The sequence below is a fragment of the Oryzias latipes genome, chromosome 5 (assembly GCF_053564925.1).
Source record: "Oryzias latipes strain Hd-rR chromosome 5, Olatipes_Hd-rR_3.1".
Classification (NCBI taxonomy): Eukaryota; Metazoa; Chordata; class Actinopteri; order Beloniformes; family Adrianichthyidae; genus Oryzias; species Oryzias latipes.
Genome location: NC_136241.1, coordinates 4,131,081 through 4,151,033, shown reverse-complemented (window position 1 = coordinate 4,151,033; position 19,953 = coordinate 4,131,081). Strand labels below are relative to the sequence as shown.

The window sequence follows — 19,953 nt, the reverse complement described above, 5'->3', positions numbered from 1 at the left end:
CATGAGAAGGAGTTTGAAGGTTTTTGACAGTGAGTTCAAGATGCATTACTGCATTACTGTGATTTAAAGAGACACTCCAATGAATATTTGGCTTTTAACATGTTCTTTTAGCATTTTTTTCATGGTGGAAGACATATATAAAGAAAATTAAGCTTAAAACTGCATTTCTGAGTATTTCCTTACTTAAATCATGGTAAATCAGGAGCAGACGACGCAAATGCTGTTGAAAAAGCTTGTATTGTTACGTACAAACAATGGGCCGTCCACAGCCTCCCTGCTCCATTCTGACGCATCCACTGTCAGACAAATAGATCGATGGACGTCTTTGTTTTCCTCGTCTGAACTGATATCTGGATCAAAAATGTACAACTGGACAGCTCCAGGATCGCTCGCCATTTTTGTTGCACAGCTAATGTTAGGTTGGGGTTGTGGGCGGCTGTAAGCTAGCGCGAGAGCGTAAACAACTATGGGAAATCAGTGCAGGCTTCTACTCCCCACCAACAACCCCCCCACAACTCAGAGGTGAATTCCAATAAGGAAGATCCACATCACTTTGGGATAAGCTGGGTTCTTGTGTCACTCTACAGGCCACTCATCAATTAAGCCTTCACCCTAAACCAAAAGCTAAATTCCCCGCTTTTTCCCTCAGCCAATCACAATCAAGTCTGTTTTTAAGTTCACTGACTTTCATTTTTCTACATTCCAAATGGTTTTGCCGGCCCTCCTCTACCCCATTCTCCACCTGGACTGGTACCATGTTGAGGACTGACCTCAACCAACATCAGCGTCTCTGCTCTGGGGTTTTTCCATCCGTTTTTAAGGTCTATTGTTCGCATTCCTGAGATCTCTCTGTAGTGTAATTTACTCCTGCTGTTCTGCAGACACTATGTCCAAGAATACTACCACAGTTCTTTCATTTTGGCTAAAAGCGGCATCATTATAATAAGACAGCTGGGAAAACAGACCAAAAGATGATCAGATTGGGACTTTATTGTCAAACAATATTCTGATATGACTCTGCAAATAGAAACTATTCAGTCATTCAAGTTTAGTCTGTGCAGAATAAATGAAACAGTCAATTTCTATGGCTTTCATTGCTGCCATAAAGTGAACGAGCGTAAAGACAACTGAGCGGATGTATTCAGGACCTTAGTAAGCAAACCTACAACCACGCAGGCGCAATACTAACCGAGCGACCCCGTATTTTACAACTGCAGGCCTGCAATCCTAACTGAGCCGTGATCCTGCTGGTGTGTTTGTCACTTGGGGGCGGTAACCTTTCTAAAAGATCTGATTGGCCGAAATTCACATGTCAAATCCGGCGAGGCAGCGGGGCGGGACTTTCTTTTAGAGGCTTTAATAGAAAAGAAACAGCGGCTGTAACGTGGATTAAAACGATAAAGAATACAGTGATTTTCACATGAGAAAAACTTACAGCACAAACAAACCCGCTGCACTTTCTTACCTTGGTCTTGGGTCGTTGCTTAAGCTTTTAATCCATGTTACATCAAACTTTTTTTTTCTATTAAAGCCTCTAACACTAACAGGGAAACAGGAAAATATTCATTTAATTACAAGGCAACCTCTGACTGGAACAATCTTCCTCCATCCATTCGCTCTTTAACCTCATTCTTTGCATTTAAAAATGCCTGTTTAGTTCATCTTCAACACTCATGTAACTGTTTTTGATCTAATTTGATTTCTTTTCTGCTTTTTATTTATCATTATTTTTTATTTTCTTACTTTAAACTAACTGCTAATAGGTGCATTAAATGTCTATGTTTGTGTGTGTGGGTGTGTCTGCTTGTTGTCTTGTAAATTTTAAGTTCTTCATTGTTTTGACATATGTAAAGTTTGCTCAACTGTATCTGTCGGTATTTGCTTGTTTTGTTGTATGTTGAGGACCCCCTTGAAAACGAGATGACACATCTCAAGGGGCTTATCCTTCAAACAAATAAATTGAAAATTGAAATTGAACAGGGGTGGCGAACAAGTTGGAGTCATCAGTCAGCATCCAAAAATTCCCTTTCGTCATCGTCAGAGTCCGTCTCGTTGCCGTGCGGCTCCAAAGCTCAAAGAACAGTGCAAGCAGACGCGTCAGCCGAAGCTTAAGTCCTACAGTCCAAAAGTGTGGCGTAACTCGCCCGGCGCTGCGTCCCAGTAAAAGGAGCAGAGGATGGACAACTTTTCATTCTCATCTGCTGGAAGTTGCTGTGCTCGAGTCCATCTTCCAACTCGGGCAACCTCGCCTTTTTTCCGTGGAAACTCAGCTGCGTCTTCTTGTCTTGTCGGACTTTGTTTTCCAGCTTCCGAACTTGCGAACCATTGATTCACTGATCTTGAATTCTCTCTCAGCTGCTAGATTTCCGTGTTCCTCCGCGTAGCTGATAGCTTGCATTTTAAACTGTGCTTCATAATCGGGTTTCTTTGCATTTCCTGGATTTCCAAAACGACGTTGTTCTGCATTATGCACATCTCTGCACCTTTGTACTATTGGGGGGGGGGGGGGTCTTCTTTCACGTCCTCACCTCTCTCCATACCGTTCTCATGCTGTTCTCTTCTAGGTCCTCTTTACTGAAGTCACACAACAACACATTAGGGAGAAAGCCCCGCCCCGGTGCCTCACCGGATTCTTCAAGCAAATTTCAGCCAATCAGATCAACCAGAAAAGTTACCGCCCCCAAGTGACAAAAACGCCCCCTTAACGCTGAGCGCAAACCCAGGGAGCGCGCAGGATCACGGCTCAGTTAGGATTGCAGGCCTGCAGTTGTAAAATACGGGGTCGCTCAGTTAGAACTGCATCTGCATGGTTGTAAGGTTCTCTCACTCAGTTCCTGAATACGCCCACTCAGTTGTCTTTGCGCTTGTTCAACGTATGGCAGCGATGAAACGCCATAATTTCTGTTTCCTAAATAGATTGTCAGTAGCATAAACAAATAAAGCAAAAGCACACTTTTAGTTTACAATTACATCTGTGAACTCTTTAACAAAAAACAGTTCCCCTCATGTGCACGTCTACAGTTTGATCAGATACCCGATGACTGGAAAAAAATCCAACACAGAGAAAACAAACCAACCTCACAAATTGTAGAAAAAGCTTCAGTGTACCAGACATGTTTCTGGCAGGAGTGTGGCGTAAGACTTAAACTGGAGTTTGACAACCAGCTTGTTTTTTTCCAGTCAAGCTTGTGCTCGACTCATATCAAAGGGAATTCTCACAGCAGGCGTGTTTGACAGTTCTTCTTAAAGTAGTTCTTCTGACAGATAACTTCACTCACAACATCCTCTGTACTATTTATCGAGCTAAAGAATCTGTCGCTTAGGCCTGAAAGAAGACATTTGATGGTGTGAAATGACAGAAATCTAATCTTTCTGTCCAAATAAAGGATTTGGGATAAATCCTAAAACCAAAGGTTCTCCTTGATATAAATTGAATTCCATCATTTTACATCGGGCTGATAAACCTGAGAGCATTAAATCTGCCCTTTGATGTGCATTTATTGGGTAATGGACCCTGACAACAAAAGGATGTTGGAGACATGGGTTAAAGTCTGTGCTTCCTCAGCTGGCGGATGTTAAGAGTCGTGCTGAAGCATCTGACCAGGTAACTAAACATAGAGGTCATTTCAGTGCTAATCAGCCTTGTATTTTTATTTCAGATTAAGCTTAAAGAAGTATTTCTATAGACACTAAGTCCTGAGAGTTAATGCTCCGCTGTGCCACTGGGAATTTTCTGTCCCTGTTATCAGGCTGATCCCTCCCCACAACACCCAGATCTGCTGGTTTTCTGACCAGCTGAAGGCCAAGTAGGAAAAAAAAGTGTTGGAATAAACAGAAATGAGTGTTTATTTTGACCACAGATGCAGGAGTCAGGTTGGAGAGCTAATTAATAAACATCCATTTTTGAGACGCAGGCCAGACTCTGACATCACTGACTGCTCCCAAAATCAATCCGCTACGATCAAACCCATCGACTCCTATCACCAGTTACGCTCTCGCTAATAGAAATATAGATGAAACATCCTGTTGTGCAGTAAACTAAAGTCATAATTTCTTATTTTCGTCGATCTTTGTTCTGGCGACAGCCTCCAGGAAAGCTCTGCTGCCAATCAAGGTCAGCGCCTAAAGAGCTCCTGCTGCCCGTGAACTTTGCCTCCTCTGTTTAAGCTGCCCTCTCCCTCTCCTCCTTACAGTGACCAGGGTTTTCCACCAGCAGGTTTATTGAATTAAAGCCACTCCAGTAACTTCACTTTCAATGAAAACAGTCTGCTCAAAAGCTGCAGATTGGCTGCAAACTATCAGATTGTAAATGACAGTGGAGCAGCATGCAGTGGAGGTCAAGCACAAAGTTAGGAAAACATGAGGGGAAAGTGGAATGTGGAGGTGATGGGTTAGCAAATGGAAAGAGTTTGATGAAAGAAAGAAAAAGAAACAAAGAGAGGGAAGCTGAATGCTGTTACATTGTTACGTTGTTTCAATCCCAATTTGCAGGAATTATGATTTCTAAAATTAGTAAATTAGGAAACTACATGGCTAATAAAAAACAATCTTTTGTCCATATTTGCTTGAAATGCTTCAACAGAGGAAGGAGAGCTTTGGTGTTAGTTTGTGGGGAAAAACTGACTTCATCACATTCTTTCTCTGACCAAAACCTCACAATAACACAAAATTCAACACAATACAGCATGTTAAAATTATCCCAAATTTATTTCCAAAAAATATATAAACAATACAATTCCTGAAAATAATCAAAAGACATTTCAGAAAGAATGTGCATGTCTGTCTGTCAAAACACAACTGTTGAAGAACGTCAGATCTCATCTCGATTTTAAGTCTTGCGTCTTCGTTTTCCCGTCAGGGGCGTCCCGTCGTCTCCTCTGGAGCTGGACCGCCTCTTTTGGACCGGGCTCTTCTCCGTGTCTCTGTATGCATCCAGAGAGGAACAAAAATAAACAAAAACTGACATATGATCCAAATGTCAAACTGAAGCAGGATCTTACAGGCAAACTGGCTATTCTGAACGATTTGGGCTTTTTCAATGCTGTGATGTCCTTTTCTCTTGTTGCATTTGTGCACAACACACACCTAACACAACAGATTGTGTCCTTCATCACACAATCAAGAGCAGAGAAGCTTACCCCAATTCTCTACTAACCCCCGATATCAGCTGTATTGCCCAGAGGAAGATCTTATAATTTATTGCTGCTTGTGTCTGAGGCTACAGTAACAGACTGCGCTTTTTTTCTCCTGCCATCTTACAAAAATACAAAACAAACCTGCAAACGAAGAAAATTGACTTGTTTAATCAGCTGAAAGATTAAAATATTCTCTGATCGGACATTTACACACAATTATGACTTCATGCTTCCCCGTCCCAAAGGAAGTTAAGTGAGTTCCCAAATGTAATTATAGTGCGCGTGGGAAATGGAAAATGAAAATGTCTTCTAATTTGCTTTCAGCTGCTGCGAGGTAAACACAAGTACATAGTCAATTAACACTGAAAGCCCTTTTATAGCATCGTCTGCAGGGATATAAAGGGAGGAAAATATGAAAACTGTCCATTTGAAGTAAACATTAGAGAACAAATTGAGTTTCAGTAGGTTTAGTACTTTATACATTTCCTTTCCAGATTAAGATTCTATTTTAATATAGTCTTTCCACCAAAATATTTTTATTTTTAGTATCTATTTAAAGACCCACTCTGATAAAATGGTATTTTTAGTGTTTTTAGCATGTCCTTATGCATTTTTCTGATGATGGAGGAAATATGTTCAGAAAATTAAGCGGAAAACTGCATTTCTGCGTGTTTCTTTATTCCAATTGTTGTGAAACGGGAGGAGACGTAAAAATGCAGTTTGAAAAAGATTGTATTTGTTACGTCGAGCATGTGCTGGACAATGTGCTGGACACGCCACAACCTCCCCGTCCCACACGCTCACCAACACGGAGGTGGAAGGGAGGCGGGATTTGATCTGCGCCAACGGTCCCGCCCATAACTCAGACACGCATTTCTCAAGAACTCCTGCCGCTCTGCAGAAACTAAGTCCTAGAGAAATGACCCAGTTCTTTCATTAAGGCTAAAAACGGCATCCTCATAATTAAAAGACCACTGGGAAAAACTCTACAACAGATCAAAAGACGATGGAGTGAGACTTTAATTTCTCTTGCTTCCTTCTCTCATTTTTACTTCAGAATCGTTTCACAGCCTCTGACTGGCCAGTCAATATTTCTCAAAAAGCCGTTTCCTCATCTTCCTGTTATTCTTCTTGCAACCCCAGGTGATCTCCACAGATCAGGAGACGGAGCTTCCTCAGAGCAGAACTACTGACACTCATCTCTCTGTTCTCCTTTAAAAGGTTAAAAAAGAAAAGGAACTCCAACACCACCGTCTTACAGTTAGCATCACTTGAAGGTGCTTAAACACGTCTGCAGTTTCTGCAACTATGAATGGACACATAAAGGAACACTCATCAATGGTGTTTAGCTTTGGAGCAGAAAGGAATTCAGGTCTGAAGGATGGAGTCAAAGCTCAGCCTGATAAGGCAAAAATCTTCTTTCACAGATGGTTCCAATTGATGAGGCATTCAAGTACAACTTCTACAGGCTGTTTTTTTTTAGAGAGGCCTGAACTGAAGGGGCACTTAAAGGAATCATTGGGGGGGGGGGACTAGGTCGTTGTCAACAATTAGTGAGAACAGTAAATGGAAAGAATCCAAAGTGAGTGATGATGAAATGATGTCAAGAGAAAAATCACCAGAGGATGTAAAGGCAGGATCCAGTGACCTGCTGAGTGACAGAATCAACTTGAGAACCCCCCCCCCCCCCCCCCCCCCCCCCCCCAAAAGAAAAGGGGGTAGGGTGTGTGGGGGGATGTTTTTGGACAAGTCAGCCTTGAGAGAGAAGATGACATTCAATGGAATGTCATCTGTCACTAAATGTAGTGGAAGATTTATTCATTTAGTTATTAATGTTATGAAAACTTAAAGAGGGCCAGGAAACTACTTCAGGAAAAATTAAGCAAAAACGTGAGGAAATGTGCAGAAATCTGTGACTTAAGTCAGTAAATGAAGCCTTAGGATGGAACTTGCTAACATCACAAGTGCAATGATCAGTTTTATTGCTTTTACTCACTGAGCAAAAATTGGTTTCTGTCTAACAAGATTGCAATGCTTACAACAAGTCAGTTACAAACTAGCTGTAGTATTTGTAGTAAAACATAGGCGATTATAATGATTGAAATTGATTTCTGAGTTCAGTCATGAGAATCTAAAGTTTACTTAAAGTTTGATGCATTTGTACGGAGCCCTCCAGGTGCCAGTGGATAATAATAATAAAAAAAAATCTGATAAACCGATTTTTTATTTATTTTTTATCCACTGGCACCTGGAGGGCTCCGTACATTTGGATTATTATTGGCAACAAATGAATTGAAGGTATACTAGTTGATTTGATGTGGTGACTCCTGAGGGGAGCAGCTAAATAAAAAAAACAATCGTCTTTTCTACAGCTATTTAAAGGGACCTGTAAAATATTTTGGAGTTTTCTCGACCTGTAACTGGACATTTCTATTGTGCCCTGAGGGACTTGGGTGTAGAATAAACATATTTTCAGAAGCAAATAGAAGAGGAAAATTTCTTTTGGTGAAGCTTTGGGCTTCCATCTTGGGTTTTTAGTTACTGACAGAATTTGGACACAGCTTGTTTGAACAGAGATCAAATGAGGAACCACCTCCAGGATTTTCGGAGACATTTTTTCCCAAGGGAAACAAAGTTTGACGCGAGCGTCACTAAATAACCAGACCGGCCCTGGCAGTTCTGGTTAGATAACCGTCACCAACAACAGTTTTTCATGAAACCTAAACTAAATCAGCTTAGAGATGCAAATTGCAAGAACGCTGCTATAAGAGGAGCCCTGAGCCAAGGCCGGAGAACCGGCTGAAGTGGGATGCTGGGGATTTGCTGGGAGATCATTTTGCAAAATTCTGACTAGGCTACGAATTACTGAAGCGACTGGGAGAAAGAGCACACATTCCATGGGAAACCACAAGGTGGCTTAAGATAATGAGGGCAGATTTGAGGTTTATGCTGCTGTGAGGCGAGTCAGGGGGCCCTGAAATGAAAATCACCAACCACCATTTCAAAAACTCCAGGGACCCTTTTTTTTCCCCCTCGTGTATCCAAAGTTCTGACTGCTCCAGCTTTATTCCAGTGGTTAGAAAATTTGTCAAACTATCTCCTAGAAAGAGGCACCCAAGCATCAGGACAGCAGAACAACCTGTCTGACAGCAGAATATGATGAGGCCTCATCACAGCATTACCTCAGCATGCTTTTCCTTCAACACAATCCATCTTTAGGAAGGATTAGGGGCAACTTCATCAACGTCACTACATCTCCAATATTATTCTCCATCATATAGGAGCAAAGGTAAAACTTCAAATGGCCAAGATCTCAACAAACACACTTTTATAACAGGAGGTAGTGTAACTCAGCACAAGACACACAGAACTAATCAAACTCTCCTATTCTCCTAAATCCAAGTCTGATCTTCAGAAGTGGTTGACGGCACAAAAGCTCTGTGTGCTGCAGAATCGCGGCTCAGTAAACAAGATGATCGCAGGGTGGCTAAAGAGCGAGATGCCACGCTGACAGTCTGTCGATCCCCGACACGTTTAGAAACGTTTAACAAGAATGTAGTGATGACCGAACAAACAATCACAGAACGTTTCTTTAAAAATAAAAAATAAAAAAAAGGTAATAACTACAGAACTTACTCAAACTTTCTGGGAGATTCTGGACCAAAAATATCTGAAATGGAACTGGAGGAGGAGAAAGAAAGAAGGAAAAGACGGTAAGACACAGAAGGAAAAGACTTTATGTGCAGATGTTAACTGATTTGTAAATAAGCAGCTTCAAAACACAAAGAGAGGATTTGCTCCAGACTTAATGGCTCTCTTCAATCTGTGAATCTTTTTTCTTCTTCTTTTTATCTGCATCAAACAACCTCTGCATACAAATACCAAAGAGAAGCTTTTCTGTTTGCTTCCTGCATCAGAGCACAAAACAAAGCAAACACTTCCAAACAGCTGAATATATGCATCTGTCCAAAACGTCCAACACTGTGGATTCAGACAGAAATTTGCATTAAAAATGCCACATTTGTCCTGTAGTTCTTTTATGTTTGTGCATTTTTCTTTATAAAGTTTCCATGACAAAATGTTGAATAAATAAAACCTTTAGACTGTAATCGTACTGTAGGAAAAATGTAAGTGCATTCCTATTTAAAATGTGGTGACATTTTATCAACTAAAGAAGCATAAATATGATAAAAATTAAAAAACTAGAACGAAACGAATAGATAAGACATTTTTTTTCTACATGGGAACTAATGAAAATGCCAAAGCTAATAAGTCAATTTTGTTTTTTTCATGAAGGGGAATAAAAAAACGGAAGTTTTCTTCGCCACCGTTGCCTGAGCCCTCGCTGGCCTCACTGGAACTGAATGATTCAGAGCTGACGTGAGGGCAGACGCCGTCTGAGCTAAAGTAACAAGTAGTGTCTCTTCCTATTCTCTTCTGCTTCAGTCACTTCTGCAGCCATGAGACAGAAAACCATCAGAACATCCTGCTGTTTCTGCTGGAATTCCGTCTGAGAGGTAATCAAAGTGACACAAACACAGATGCACTGAGGTCCTTTTACTTCATGTATGGCTCTAATTTGTCCAACGCAGCTTTTACAAAGACTTGATGTGTGGAATATCCTTCTGTGTTGCTAAGCTGAACCTACATGATGCATTTCCTGCAGTGTTGGTTCCATCCAGCTGATGCATTTCTGCTCTCTGGGTCCTCTAACCACAAAAATATTCTGCTCTTAGCTGAAAACGCCGCTGCATTTTACAGCTGGCTGACCCAAAAGACGTTTGGTTCACTTGACCTTTAATCATAGCGCACAGTAGAAATACTTATTTTGCCGTTTGAATGAATAAAACATGGAGCAGTCCAGATGAGTATGTCTAACAATGACCCATTGTAATAAAAAACAATATTCACGTCACACACCAAAAGGATGAGGTGTGAAATTGAATATCTCGCCCCGGCACACAGACGTGCCGCTCAGGAAGTTAGCTGCCTTCCATCTGACGGATGAGCGCCACACCTGAACCACAGGTGATGACAGACACGCTCACTGACAGGTGAACTGATGCGGACGCACCTGGAGATATTATCGGGATGGGTTCCGATGAGGACGAAAAACTCAAACAGTATTTTCTTCAAACGTTTATTAGGTGCACGGACCACTCAGGCCAAACTTCTGGATTTTGAAGAGCAATTTCAGTTATTTAATAAGGAATAGAATAAAACCATAAGACTGCCTTTCACCTCAAGTTCTTCATCTAGTCTCAGGTAAAAATTAAACTGAACAGAATTTAGGAAATGGTGTCCTTTAAAGTCCCACTCTGATCATCTTCTGATCTGCTGGAAAATCCTTCCCAGAGGTCTTTTAGCAATAATGATGCAGTTTATAGCCAAAATCTAAGAACCTGTGTTATTTTCTACGACAAGAGTTCATCAGGAAATTGAGGCCAAGACTGTTGGTGCAACAAAAATAGCACAATATTGGATCTATCCATCCGTAGTTTAGATCCAGACTCCAGCTCAGACGAGGGAAACGACGACGTTCATGGATCTGTTAGTCTGCAGGTGGATGATCAGAATGGAGCAGAGCAGGGAGCTTGTGGCTTACGTCACAAATACAATCTTTTTCCAACAGCATTGTTTAGTCTGCTCCGGATTAATAATGATTTGAATAGATACATTTTCAGAAATGATATTTAAAACTTTACTTTATACATGTCCTCCCTTATCAGAAAAATGCCCCAAGAACGTGTTAAAAACACAGAAAACACCATTTTCATCATCAGAGTGGATCTTTAAGCTCAAATTCTCCCACAACTCTCTTCAACATGTAAAAATGTCAGGTAGTGCATAAAATACCTAATTTGTCATAATATTTATTTAATTTCCAACTGAGACTAGGAGTTTCAAAGGAATTGATGGTTCCAGACCTGCATGCATGTGATGTGAGGTATGTCCAAAAAGCTGCACACATTCACCTCCTCGTTTTTTTATGCCTGATCTTTAGGATTGGAGACGTTCTTCTATATGAGCAGACCTCCACTTCCACCAAAAGAAGAGCTTTTCAGCGTGAACATGCAGCGTGCCATGGGCAAACAGGCGCACTGCAGTAATTGCGTCTCCCCTCAGAAGCTTAGACCTTATGTAACGGCATGGATGAAAGGACTGAAGCCAAAGCTAAAGGAAAACACGCCTGACTGGAGGAGTTCATGGAGCCTTTGGGAAGACTCTGTCCATTCATTTTAAATCAGTTCTAGCTTCCCAGTTTAATCTTCACGTGGATCCAAACACACAGTTAACATAAAGTTCACTGTCAGTAACGTAGAAAGAGTCCAATGAAATATTTGCCTTTGCTGCAGGACGTGAAAATAGGCGAGAAACAATCAATTCATTTTCTGACAGAGCTGTGAAGTTTGGTCAGCAGCTGGGGAATGATTATTACACTCTATCTTTGATCTTTGTAATTAAACTCAGAGCAATATCTAAGCTCAGCCCCAATTATGACAGGACTCCACTCCTGCTTTATCACCGGAGAAAAAGATCTGAGCAAATCAAAGGCAAAAAACACGAGTACAGAATAATATCTGTTACTTTTATTCATTCATTCACAAGTTGAAGGTACAAAACCTGCTTTAAATAGTTCAATTCACCCCATCTTGTCACATTGGTGTTTTACTGAGCTAATATAACTGTAACTGACCATGACTACATATGGATTATCCAATAACTTAACTTCAACGGAATTAAACACCGTAATTTCCGGACTATAAGCCACACCAGTTACATTTTTTAAGGATAAACCATTTTGTACATACATAAGCCGCACCTGTCTATAAGCCGCATGTGGCCACATTGAAACGTGTTGTAGAATGAGGACGTGTATGTGCTGAAGCGCGTGCAGCGCAAGAGGGAGTGAGAGCATGCTCCCCCAATACTTGTGCGCGCTCTCACTCCCTCTTGTGCTGCTTGTGCTCCTTCCTCTTACACAGGCAGCGCGCTGACAAACACACACATACTCATTCTACAGTTCATTAGTTAGATAGTTAGTTGTTACTGTTATTTGTTAATAAAGAATACTGGGTTGTAATTATCACTTGTACCGGTATTCATCTGCGTCACCGCGGTGATCAAAAATCCCACACCGTCACAGCTCTATTCCAAACAGTGCCTGTGACGTGGCAGTAACATGGTAGGAACAGCTCCAACAGGGCCAGTTAAAAAAAAACATACAGGTAAAATTCACTGAGAGCAGCAGTAACAGCAGTAACGCGCCTCTGCGCGGCACGTGCCTCCTGTGCACTGAAACCATGGAAGTCTTCTTCCTCAGTGTCGGATAGCGTCAGATATTCTTCTCCACACACCTCTCAGTGTCTCCTTCGTTGTCGCTGTCAGTGTCACTCTCATCCTGAGGTAAATTCTCTCCTGAGCTTGCTCCCTCCTCTCCGTCACGCAGCAGACCGGCTTTTAGAAACCCGTTGGTGATCGTGGATTTTTTCACACTGCTTTTAACAATTGCTTTTAACTTGAAAGCTGCTCATCTGCATTTCTTCTAGCATTTTCCATGATGAGGGTCTGTTCGTGCTGATCATTCACAAAGCAGTCATTTAAATTAAACTTGTGTCTTCCTCGACACATATACCGCATTCCCCCTGTCTCACTCTTACCCTTTCTGCTCGAGCGCTCGTTAGAAAAAATGCATTAAAAAAAAGAAAGAAAAAAAAATGCATAAATTAGCGGCATCATTGAATAAGCCGCAGGGTTGAAAGTGTGTGATAAAAGTAGCGGCTTATAATCCAGAAATAACAGTAGGTAAAAGTCATAAATTAGATATAAAGATTTTCAACTACTGTTTTTGAATTCTCACATGATTTTTTTGAATTCCTAGTCAAGTACAAAATGTATGAACTTTTCTTTGCCTTTATTTTTTTTATTAGAAACGTTCTTTTTTTATGGTGTTGTGGAGGAGCTCGTCTTGTTTGTCACTTCGCTTTCAGACTCAATGTTCATAATTACACTCCAGGCCCATAATCATGCAGAACAAATGTGTGATTTCACACAGGCTTACTGTCAGTTAATCAGGAAGTGTTTGAGTTCTCATCAAGTTCCACCTTACCTGCTGATGGACACATCGCTTAAAGTGGGGCTGGATGGCAGCTCAAAGCCCGCAGCAGATGTGTTCTCACCCACTTCCTCAGCCTCCACCTTCACCACCACGCCATTTTTGGGTTCTGCTGCTTCAGCTGGGCAGGCCAAGCAAGAACAACATCACAGCACTTAGGGAAAACCAATCATTAAAGAATGGAGCACACTCATGTCTCAGCACCACTTAGACAGATGTGTGATGACAACAAACATCACTTGTAGAAAGATAATGCAGCTTTTGTTTTAATCTTCTAGGATCTAGGATTTTGAAGAAAAAAAAACATAAAACCCATTAATAGAAGGAAACATTTACAAAACGTTGTTTATTAAAAAACAAAAGTGCATTTATTTGCAGATTTGTGCATTTGTTAAGCAGTCTGCTGCACACGAGCATCACTGTAGAATCTGACAGTCAGGATAACTTTATACGGTCGCGGAATCCAAAAAACAACAGAGGTTGTGTAGTTTGAACATCTTTGCACTGCAGTTAATAGTATTAAAAAAATAGAAAATATAAGTATAATATGTGGCTGAATTCTTCTTTTAATGAGTGTAAAGTTAAGATGCTAAAGTCTTTGAATCACCTCTATAACTGAAATTACCAAATAAATCAAAGTTAACTGGATTTTACTAAATCAAAAAATGTTGAATTATTTAACTAAATAAGCTAAACATTTTTTTAATAAAATTGGGAGACTTCTAAAAAGGTCAAAAACATGCTAAAATGCAAAATTCAACATTTAATGCCACAGGCAAGGAAAATGTAACATTGCTTTAACAGTCTGGATAATTGTAAACAAGGTTAAAAAGACCATAATATCTGAGCTGACAAAAGCTAAATTAGGTTTATAAAAAAAAGCTTTTTAATGCAGTGTTCAGTGATAATGCACCACGCCAATAATAATACCTGTATTTGCTAAAGTGCTCTGTTAAAGGGTTAAATGTCTCATTTATTATTGTTGCATAAATGTGCTGAACAACAGTAAAAAGGTGACACTAAGTGTAGGAGGATTCCCCAATAGAAAATAAAGAGTAACAGGAAACCATTAGAATCTCAGAAGTGAGCCAAAGATTTATATTCCAATAGAAACAAGCTTTTTTAATATTTCAACTGTCTACCTTGCTAGATTTGCTATAGTTAGATTTTAAAGAAGATAATTCTTTTTTTAATGTTTGGCCCTTTTCCCATTAAGTGTCCTTAAGCATGAAAATACGAACATAAAAATGACAGAAGTTGTGAAAACCAACAATTCTAACAGGAATGTCCAAGAAAAACTGAACAAGTTGATCCCTGAACCGCTTAGACTATGAAAGGCGAATATAGTATTTATAATAATAGTAAATAGTAAAAATATAATAATAGTATTTGTATGTATGAGCAGTAAGAGGATTCAAACAATAACTCGCAAATCCCGTCTCATAAACACATAACAGGTTTTTTATCCGTTTCAAAAAATGCTTGTATTATTGCATGTGTTTGTCTCAGCTGCCATCTTTGCAGAGGAAGGACGTCTGCGTTGCAGTTAAGCTACACCACTTTGAATGAGCGGGAAAATGTTAGCGAGACCAGCAACCTATAATCACAAATAAAGTCTGAGTGTTGAATCGAGCACAAATCACCTGACAAGTAACAATTAAATTATTTTGACACTCGAAACAAGTGCAAAAAAATAAATAAACACAAGTTCAAGCATTTTAACGATAACATTTCCTCTAGACTCTTTGCTGAAAATGAATACACACATATGTTGGAAATAACAACTATGTACAAGAGTTCCAGCAGTAACACTCTCTTCCACACACAGCAGGGAGTTATTACGGCTAGCTTACTTTAGCTGCTCCCTGGAGGAAATGAAACTGATTTAAAACGTGTTATTGCTCATCGTCCACATCCAGTTCAGTCTGTTAACCTGATATATGCCCTGTGGTTCTCCTGCCTCTGATGGGCTTTGGTCAGGATGTCGTCTTTAAAGGCCTCAACCAGAGGAGGTCGGTTTGCAAAACTGAGACGGTTCCACTGTGTTCGATCTTTTTGTTTTTTTTTAAATCTGTTGGAGATGCATTTCACGAAGGCCTGTTGCCTGATCTTTAAAGGACTCCAACTTGTTAGTAGGAGAGATGACTTGTGGCTAAATCTACCTGAAGAGTGGGATTCCTGAACAGCTTCTCTCCTCTCCGACCCTCCGGGAGCATCACCACGCTGTCTGCTGGACCCCAGGCGACCTCGGACCTGAGCAATTAGCCTGGAGAAGTCGCTGCTGTGCTGCTTCCCTGCAGACACAGAATCACACATGCTAAATCGTCCTGAATAAATACAAGTGAATCAAATCGATGGTCTAAATGGCAAAACACAATACAGCAACAGCTGACCAACACATGGGCTGACTTTGACCTTAATGCTGTGTCGTTTCATCCCAACAACGAAACAGGATCTTTTTTAAAGAAGGGTTATATTATTGTTGCTGAGATTCTCTAAACCAAAAGCTATCAATATGCCTTGAAGTAGAAAAAAAACAACCATTCAGACAAAGCTACAACCTGTGTTCAGAAAGAAAAACGCCATCATGGAACTGTGAGCAGCAAACAAGAAACACTTTCCTAATTTATGGAGGGTGTTTTCCCACGGCGCCCTGTGTCGCCAATGCCAGTAGATGAGCCTAAGGCACCTGTCAAAGATGTCTCCCAGGCAATTTCCAGGTGAATTTCTACAGCCATGTTTTACTGGAAAGAGACGCTGGGGCAATCCTAACACAGCTTGAAGGATCAGATGTTTTTGTTTTTTTAGGAGCGTCATGGCCTTGACGTTCCTAAGAATGGCAGAGGAGGGAGACCATGAAGATGGAGTTCTGAACAGATCCAGTTGGATCCCACGAGCCTGACCAGAATTAGAACGATGTTTTGCACGTTTTGCTTTTGTAAGTCTGCCTCTATTTATCTTGTTGTCAACATGTAATCTCGCTTCAAATCAGATATCAAACTTGTTTTTACAAATCTGACACAGCAGCTATTAAAAAAGAAAAATAGGGCCCTTTATCCATCAAAAAACCCAATTTATTTTACATGTGGATACTTGTTTCATTTCTTTTGTGTTTTATAAACCCTGACCGATGATTGGAGTTTCAGCTGAGGTCCAAGGAAAACAACTGGGAAGGACGCCTGTGAGGTGCGGGATGACGACATTATCCTCACAAAGCTGTCATTAAAAGCTAGATCTCATCCACTCATAGAAAGATTGGCTACTTTGGTATTTTGTTAAACATTTACGCTTGCTTTAACTAAACTCTAACTGTGCAGAGCACAGTTGATACTGTGGAATAAAATGATGTTTTGAGGTTTTTTCCCCATCAGCGACTTCTTGGTAGAAAGCTATGGAAGCAATTCTGTAGCATAATTAAAAATAAAAGTCAAAACCAGAAATGCTTCTTCATTTTCAAAATGAAGCTGCATCAAATGACTCAAAATTAAAATGAAATATCAATACTTCAAAATGCTTTTTCGTTTCTACTTTAAAACCACTTATTCTGTGTCAAAATGAAAATGAAAATGCAAAGAGGGGATTGCATTTTCATTTTCACATCCACCCTGCGAACATTGTCGCATTATTCAATTCGAATTAGAATTTCCAGAGGGGAGGCATGGCGATGATGTCACTGCTTTCTCCGTGTGTCCGGCTGCTAAAAGACACATGCTAGGAGCAGTGGAGCTTTGTGTTGGCGGCAGAAAAGATGGCTTTGTGATGGTTGTGAACTTCTGAGGATTTTACACAGCTTCTCAGGACTACGAAAGACGGGTTAGCATTAGGCTAATATGTACTTAAAACTCTGAACGGGTAATGGGCATATTGGATGTAAATATGTGGGAATTACATCATCCTTTGTTTTATTCTGGACACCACTGGAAACACAAATTAATATGATGGTTTAGTTTCTCAGATCGTAGCAGCATTTCCGCCTTCAGCGATCAGAAGCTTCGCGCTCCGCTATGTGAAGGAAGCTGCCGGTCCGCAGAAAAAAAGCTTGTCCGCGGTGCGTCCGAAGGAGGACCGCGGAAGGTGGAAATGCTGCTACGTAATCCTGAGAAGCTGTGTAAAATCCTCAGAAGTTCACAGCCATCACAAAGCCATCTTTTCTGCCGCTAACAAAGCTCCACTGCTCCTAGCATGTGTCTGTTAGCAGCCGGACACACGGAGAAAGCAGTGACATCATTGCCCCGCCTCCCCGCTGGAAAGCTTATTTGAATTGAAAATGCAACAATGTTCACAGGGTGGATGTGAAAATGAAAATGCAATCCCCTCTTTGAATTTTTGTTTTAATTATGACACAGAATAAGCTGTTTTTAAGTACAAATGAAAAAGCATTTTGAAGTATTGATATTTCCTTTTAATTTTGAGTCATTTGATGCAGTTTTATTTTGAAAATGAAAAAGCATTTCTGTTAATCCATTTTAATTGTCAAATTAGACATTTCTAAATGAATTTAGCTACACATTTACCAGATAACTTTTTGAAAATGTAATGTCAAATACCATTTTCTTTATCATTTTAATTAAGTAACAGAATAAGCGGTGTTGAAGAAGAAAATGAAAAAGCATTTATGGGGATTGCTTTTTCTTTTGAATTTTGAGTCAAAAATGCAGTTTCATTTTGAAAATGAAAAAGCATTTCTGGTTTTGACTTTTATTTTTAATGATGCTACAGAATCGCTTCCATAGAAAGCAGCCTGTTCTCCGGTAGCAGTCAGATGTGATACCAGCTCCTGGCGGATTCAGTGTGGATGTGTACACTCTGCATCACATTCCTATCTGTTCAGACACTGCTCCACACGCTGGCAGAGTGAGTCATCCACACCCTTCTCCGATAAATCAAGGGGTTATCACAGCAGAGCAGCTATTTTTAGAGCTCACCTCCTGTGAGTCACATCCATTCCTCCACCAGGTTTAAAGTTAGCTCCAGAAAGTCATTTCTAACAAGCTTTTCATTTGGATCACTTCCACTCTGAACTACGGTGAATCCTCTAGTGCTGCTGTTCTGGCTTCAGAGGTGGGAAAAGCATGAATATTGCAATACTGTAGGCCCTCTTTGCTCACAGCATCATACTGTGGAGTCCTTTAATTGAACTATATACATGAAGCAGCCGTTTACAGGCTGGAGAAAGTCAAGCTGTAGAGATAATATAATTGCCCTATTATGAAGATGCACAGGTTTTAGCATCCCAGCTCATATATTAGTACAGGATTGTGAGAGGATGCTTGAGGTACATTCACCTAAAAGAACACCTGAAAACAACAAACCACATCCTCTAACAGTGTTTTTCAACCGGTGTGCCGCGGCACGGGAGATGGTCAAGTGTGAAATTGCCCTCATTCACTGATCTTAAAACATTTTCCATCTCCAGGATATCAGCTCTGTGTTCATCCAAACAGGCCCTGATAAAACACAGAGTAGTTAGGAATATGAAAGATCATAAAATACTTTTTCTTTGTATTTATTTGAATCTATTCAAGACATTTTGATAAGAATGACGGTACCGCGATTTAGCCGTAGCGTCAGCTGTTTTAAGAAAAGTCCCACCCCTTTAACTGTCTCCACCAATCATTCTTGGAGGCTTAATCACACCTCATCAGTCTGACCAATCAGAAGTGGTTAAAGTCTTCACATCCTTGTTCCGATTCTGCTCAAAAAGTCTCTCAGTTCCAACAAAAATACCAGCTAAAGCTCGTCTTTAGCGGTGGAGCTTTCCACAGAATCCGGTATCAGACCGTGAAACATGTGAACAAAACAATGAAGCTCAGAGACGCCAGTCTTGTCGGCGTTCGGTGGCTGTTTGCACTACATCTCCCATGATGCATTGGGTTAAAGTGACAGTGTCTCAGCGCGCAATGAGTCGTCCTTGTGAAACATCTTGAAACAACAACGAACACACAAACAGTTTTTAAATCTTTTAACTTAACTTTTATTACATCTTTTAGAAAAAACAGCAGCAACTTCCAGGTTTTTCTGCCACAATTATCACAAAAATGCATGTGAGATTGTGGAGGGACTGTAGATCAATACAGACTGAGTTTCTCTCTCTTTTTTTTTTTTTTTTGGATGCTGGTGTGCTGTGGGATTTTTGTCAAGGTTAAAGTGTGCCTTGGCTCAAAAAAGGTGGAAAAACACTGATCTAACACAACCCTGCAGACATTTAGAGCAAATGAAACTTGAATAATTGAATAAATGGGTCAATAACTGTAAGTTAATGTCAAAGTGACAGTAAAAATATTTGGAATGCATTCTAAATATGAATAACCCACCTGACCACAGGTTGTGGCTGATGAAACAGCCTTTTTTTTTTAGTATGACTTCTAAAACCTTGTTTTCAACACTTTGAGTGATATTGATTTTCATGATGATTGCAGATTAAAGTCAAGTGTATTTTGGGCTGTCTTTAAAGCAAGTAAAAGAATTGTTATCCAAGATAAAAAGGAAAGAAAAGCACCATCAGTGGCGTCAGAACAAATCAATGCACTTCTGCAAATGCAGACACATCTCAAAGGATGGAAAATAAGAAGTCAGAACTTCAAAGTTTGTGAAAGCTCCATTTCCTGAAGGAAATCCTGATCAAATATAAGCCGCTTTTTTCAGTTCCAGGTGTTTTCTCATGAGAGATACATAGAAAACGTGAGAAAAAGCCTATTATTG

At 40.3% G+C, this 19,953-nt stretch overlaps 1 protein-coding gene across 2 annotated transcripts in view; it reads right to left on the bottom strand.

Moving 5' to 3' along the window:
• Positions 1-4,688: 4,688 nt before the first annotated feature.
• rad18 (RAD18 E3 ubiquitin protein ligase) overlaps positions 4,689-19,953 on the bottom strand; it is a 47,471-nt gene continuing 32,206 nt past the window's right edge. The window contains exons 10-13 of one of the 2 annotated variants that reach the window (XM_004068473.5): positions 15,414-15,545; positions 13,246-13,372; positions 8,772-8,816; positions 4,689-4,922 (exon numbers count right to left, since the gene is read on the bottom strand). In XM_004068473.5, coding sequence (XP_004068521.1) covers positions 4,829-4,922; positions 8,772-8,816; positions 13,246-13,372; positions 15,414-15,545 — 398 coding nt within the window. In that variant the 3' untranslated portion in view covers positions 4,689-4,828. The remainder of the gene's footprint in view (positions 4,923-8,771; positions 8,817-13,245; positions 13,373-15,413; positions 15,546-19,953) is intronic. The other variant, XM_011474646.4, reaches the window with a different exon arrangement.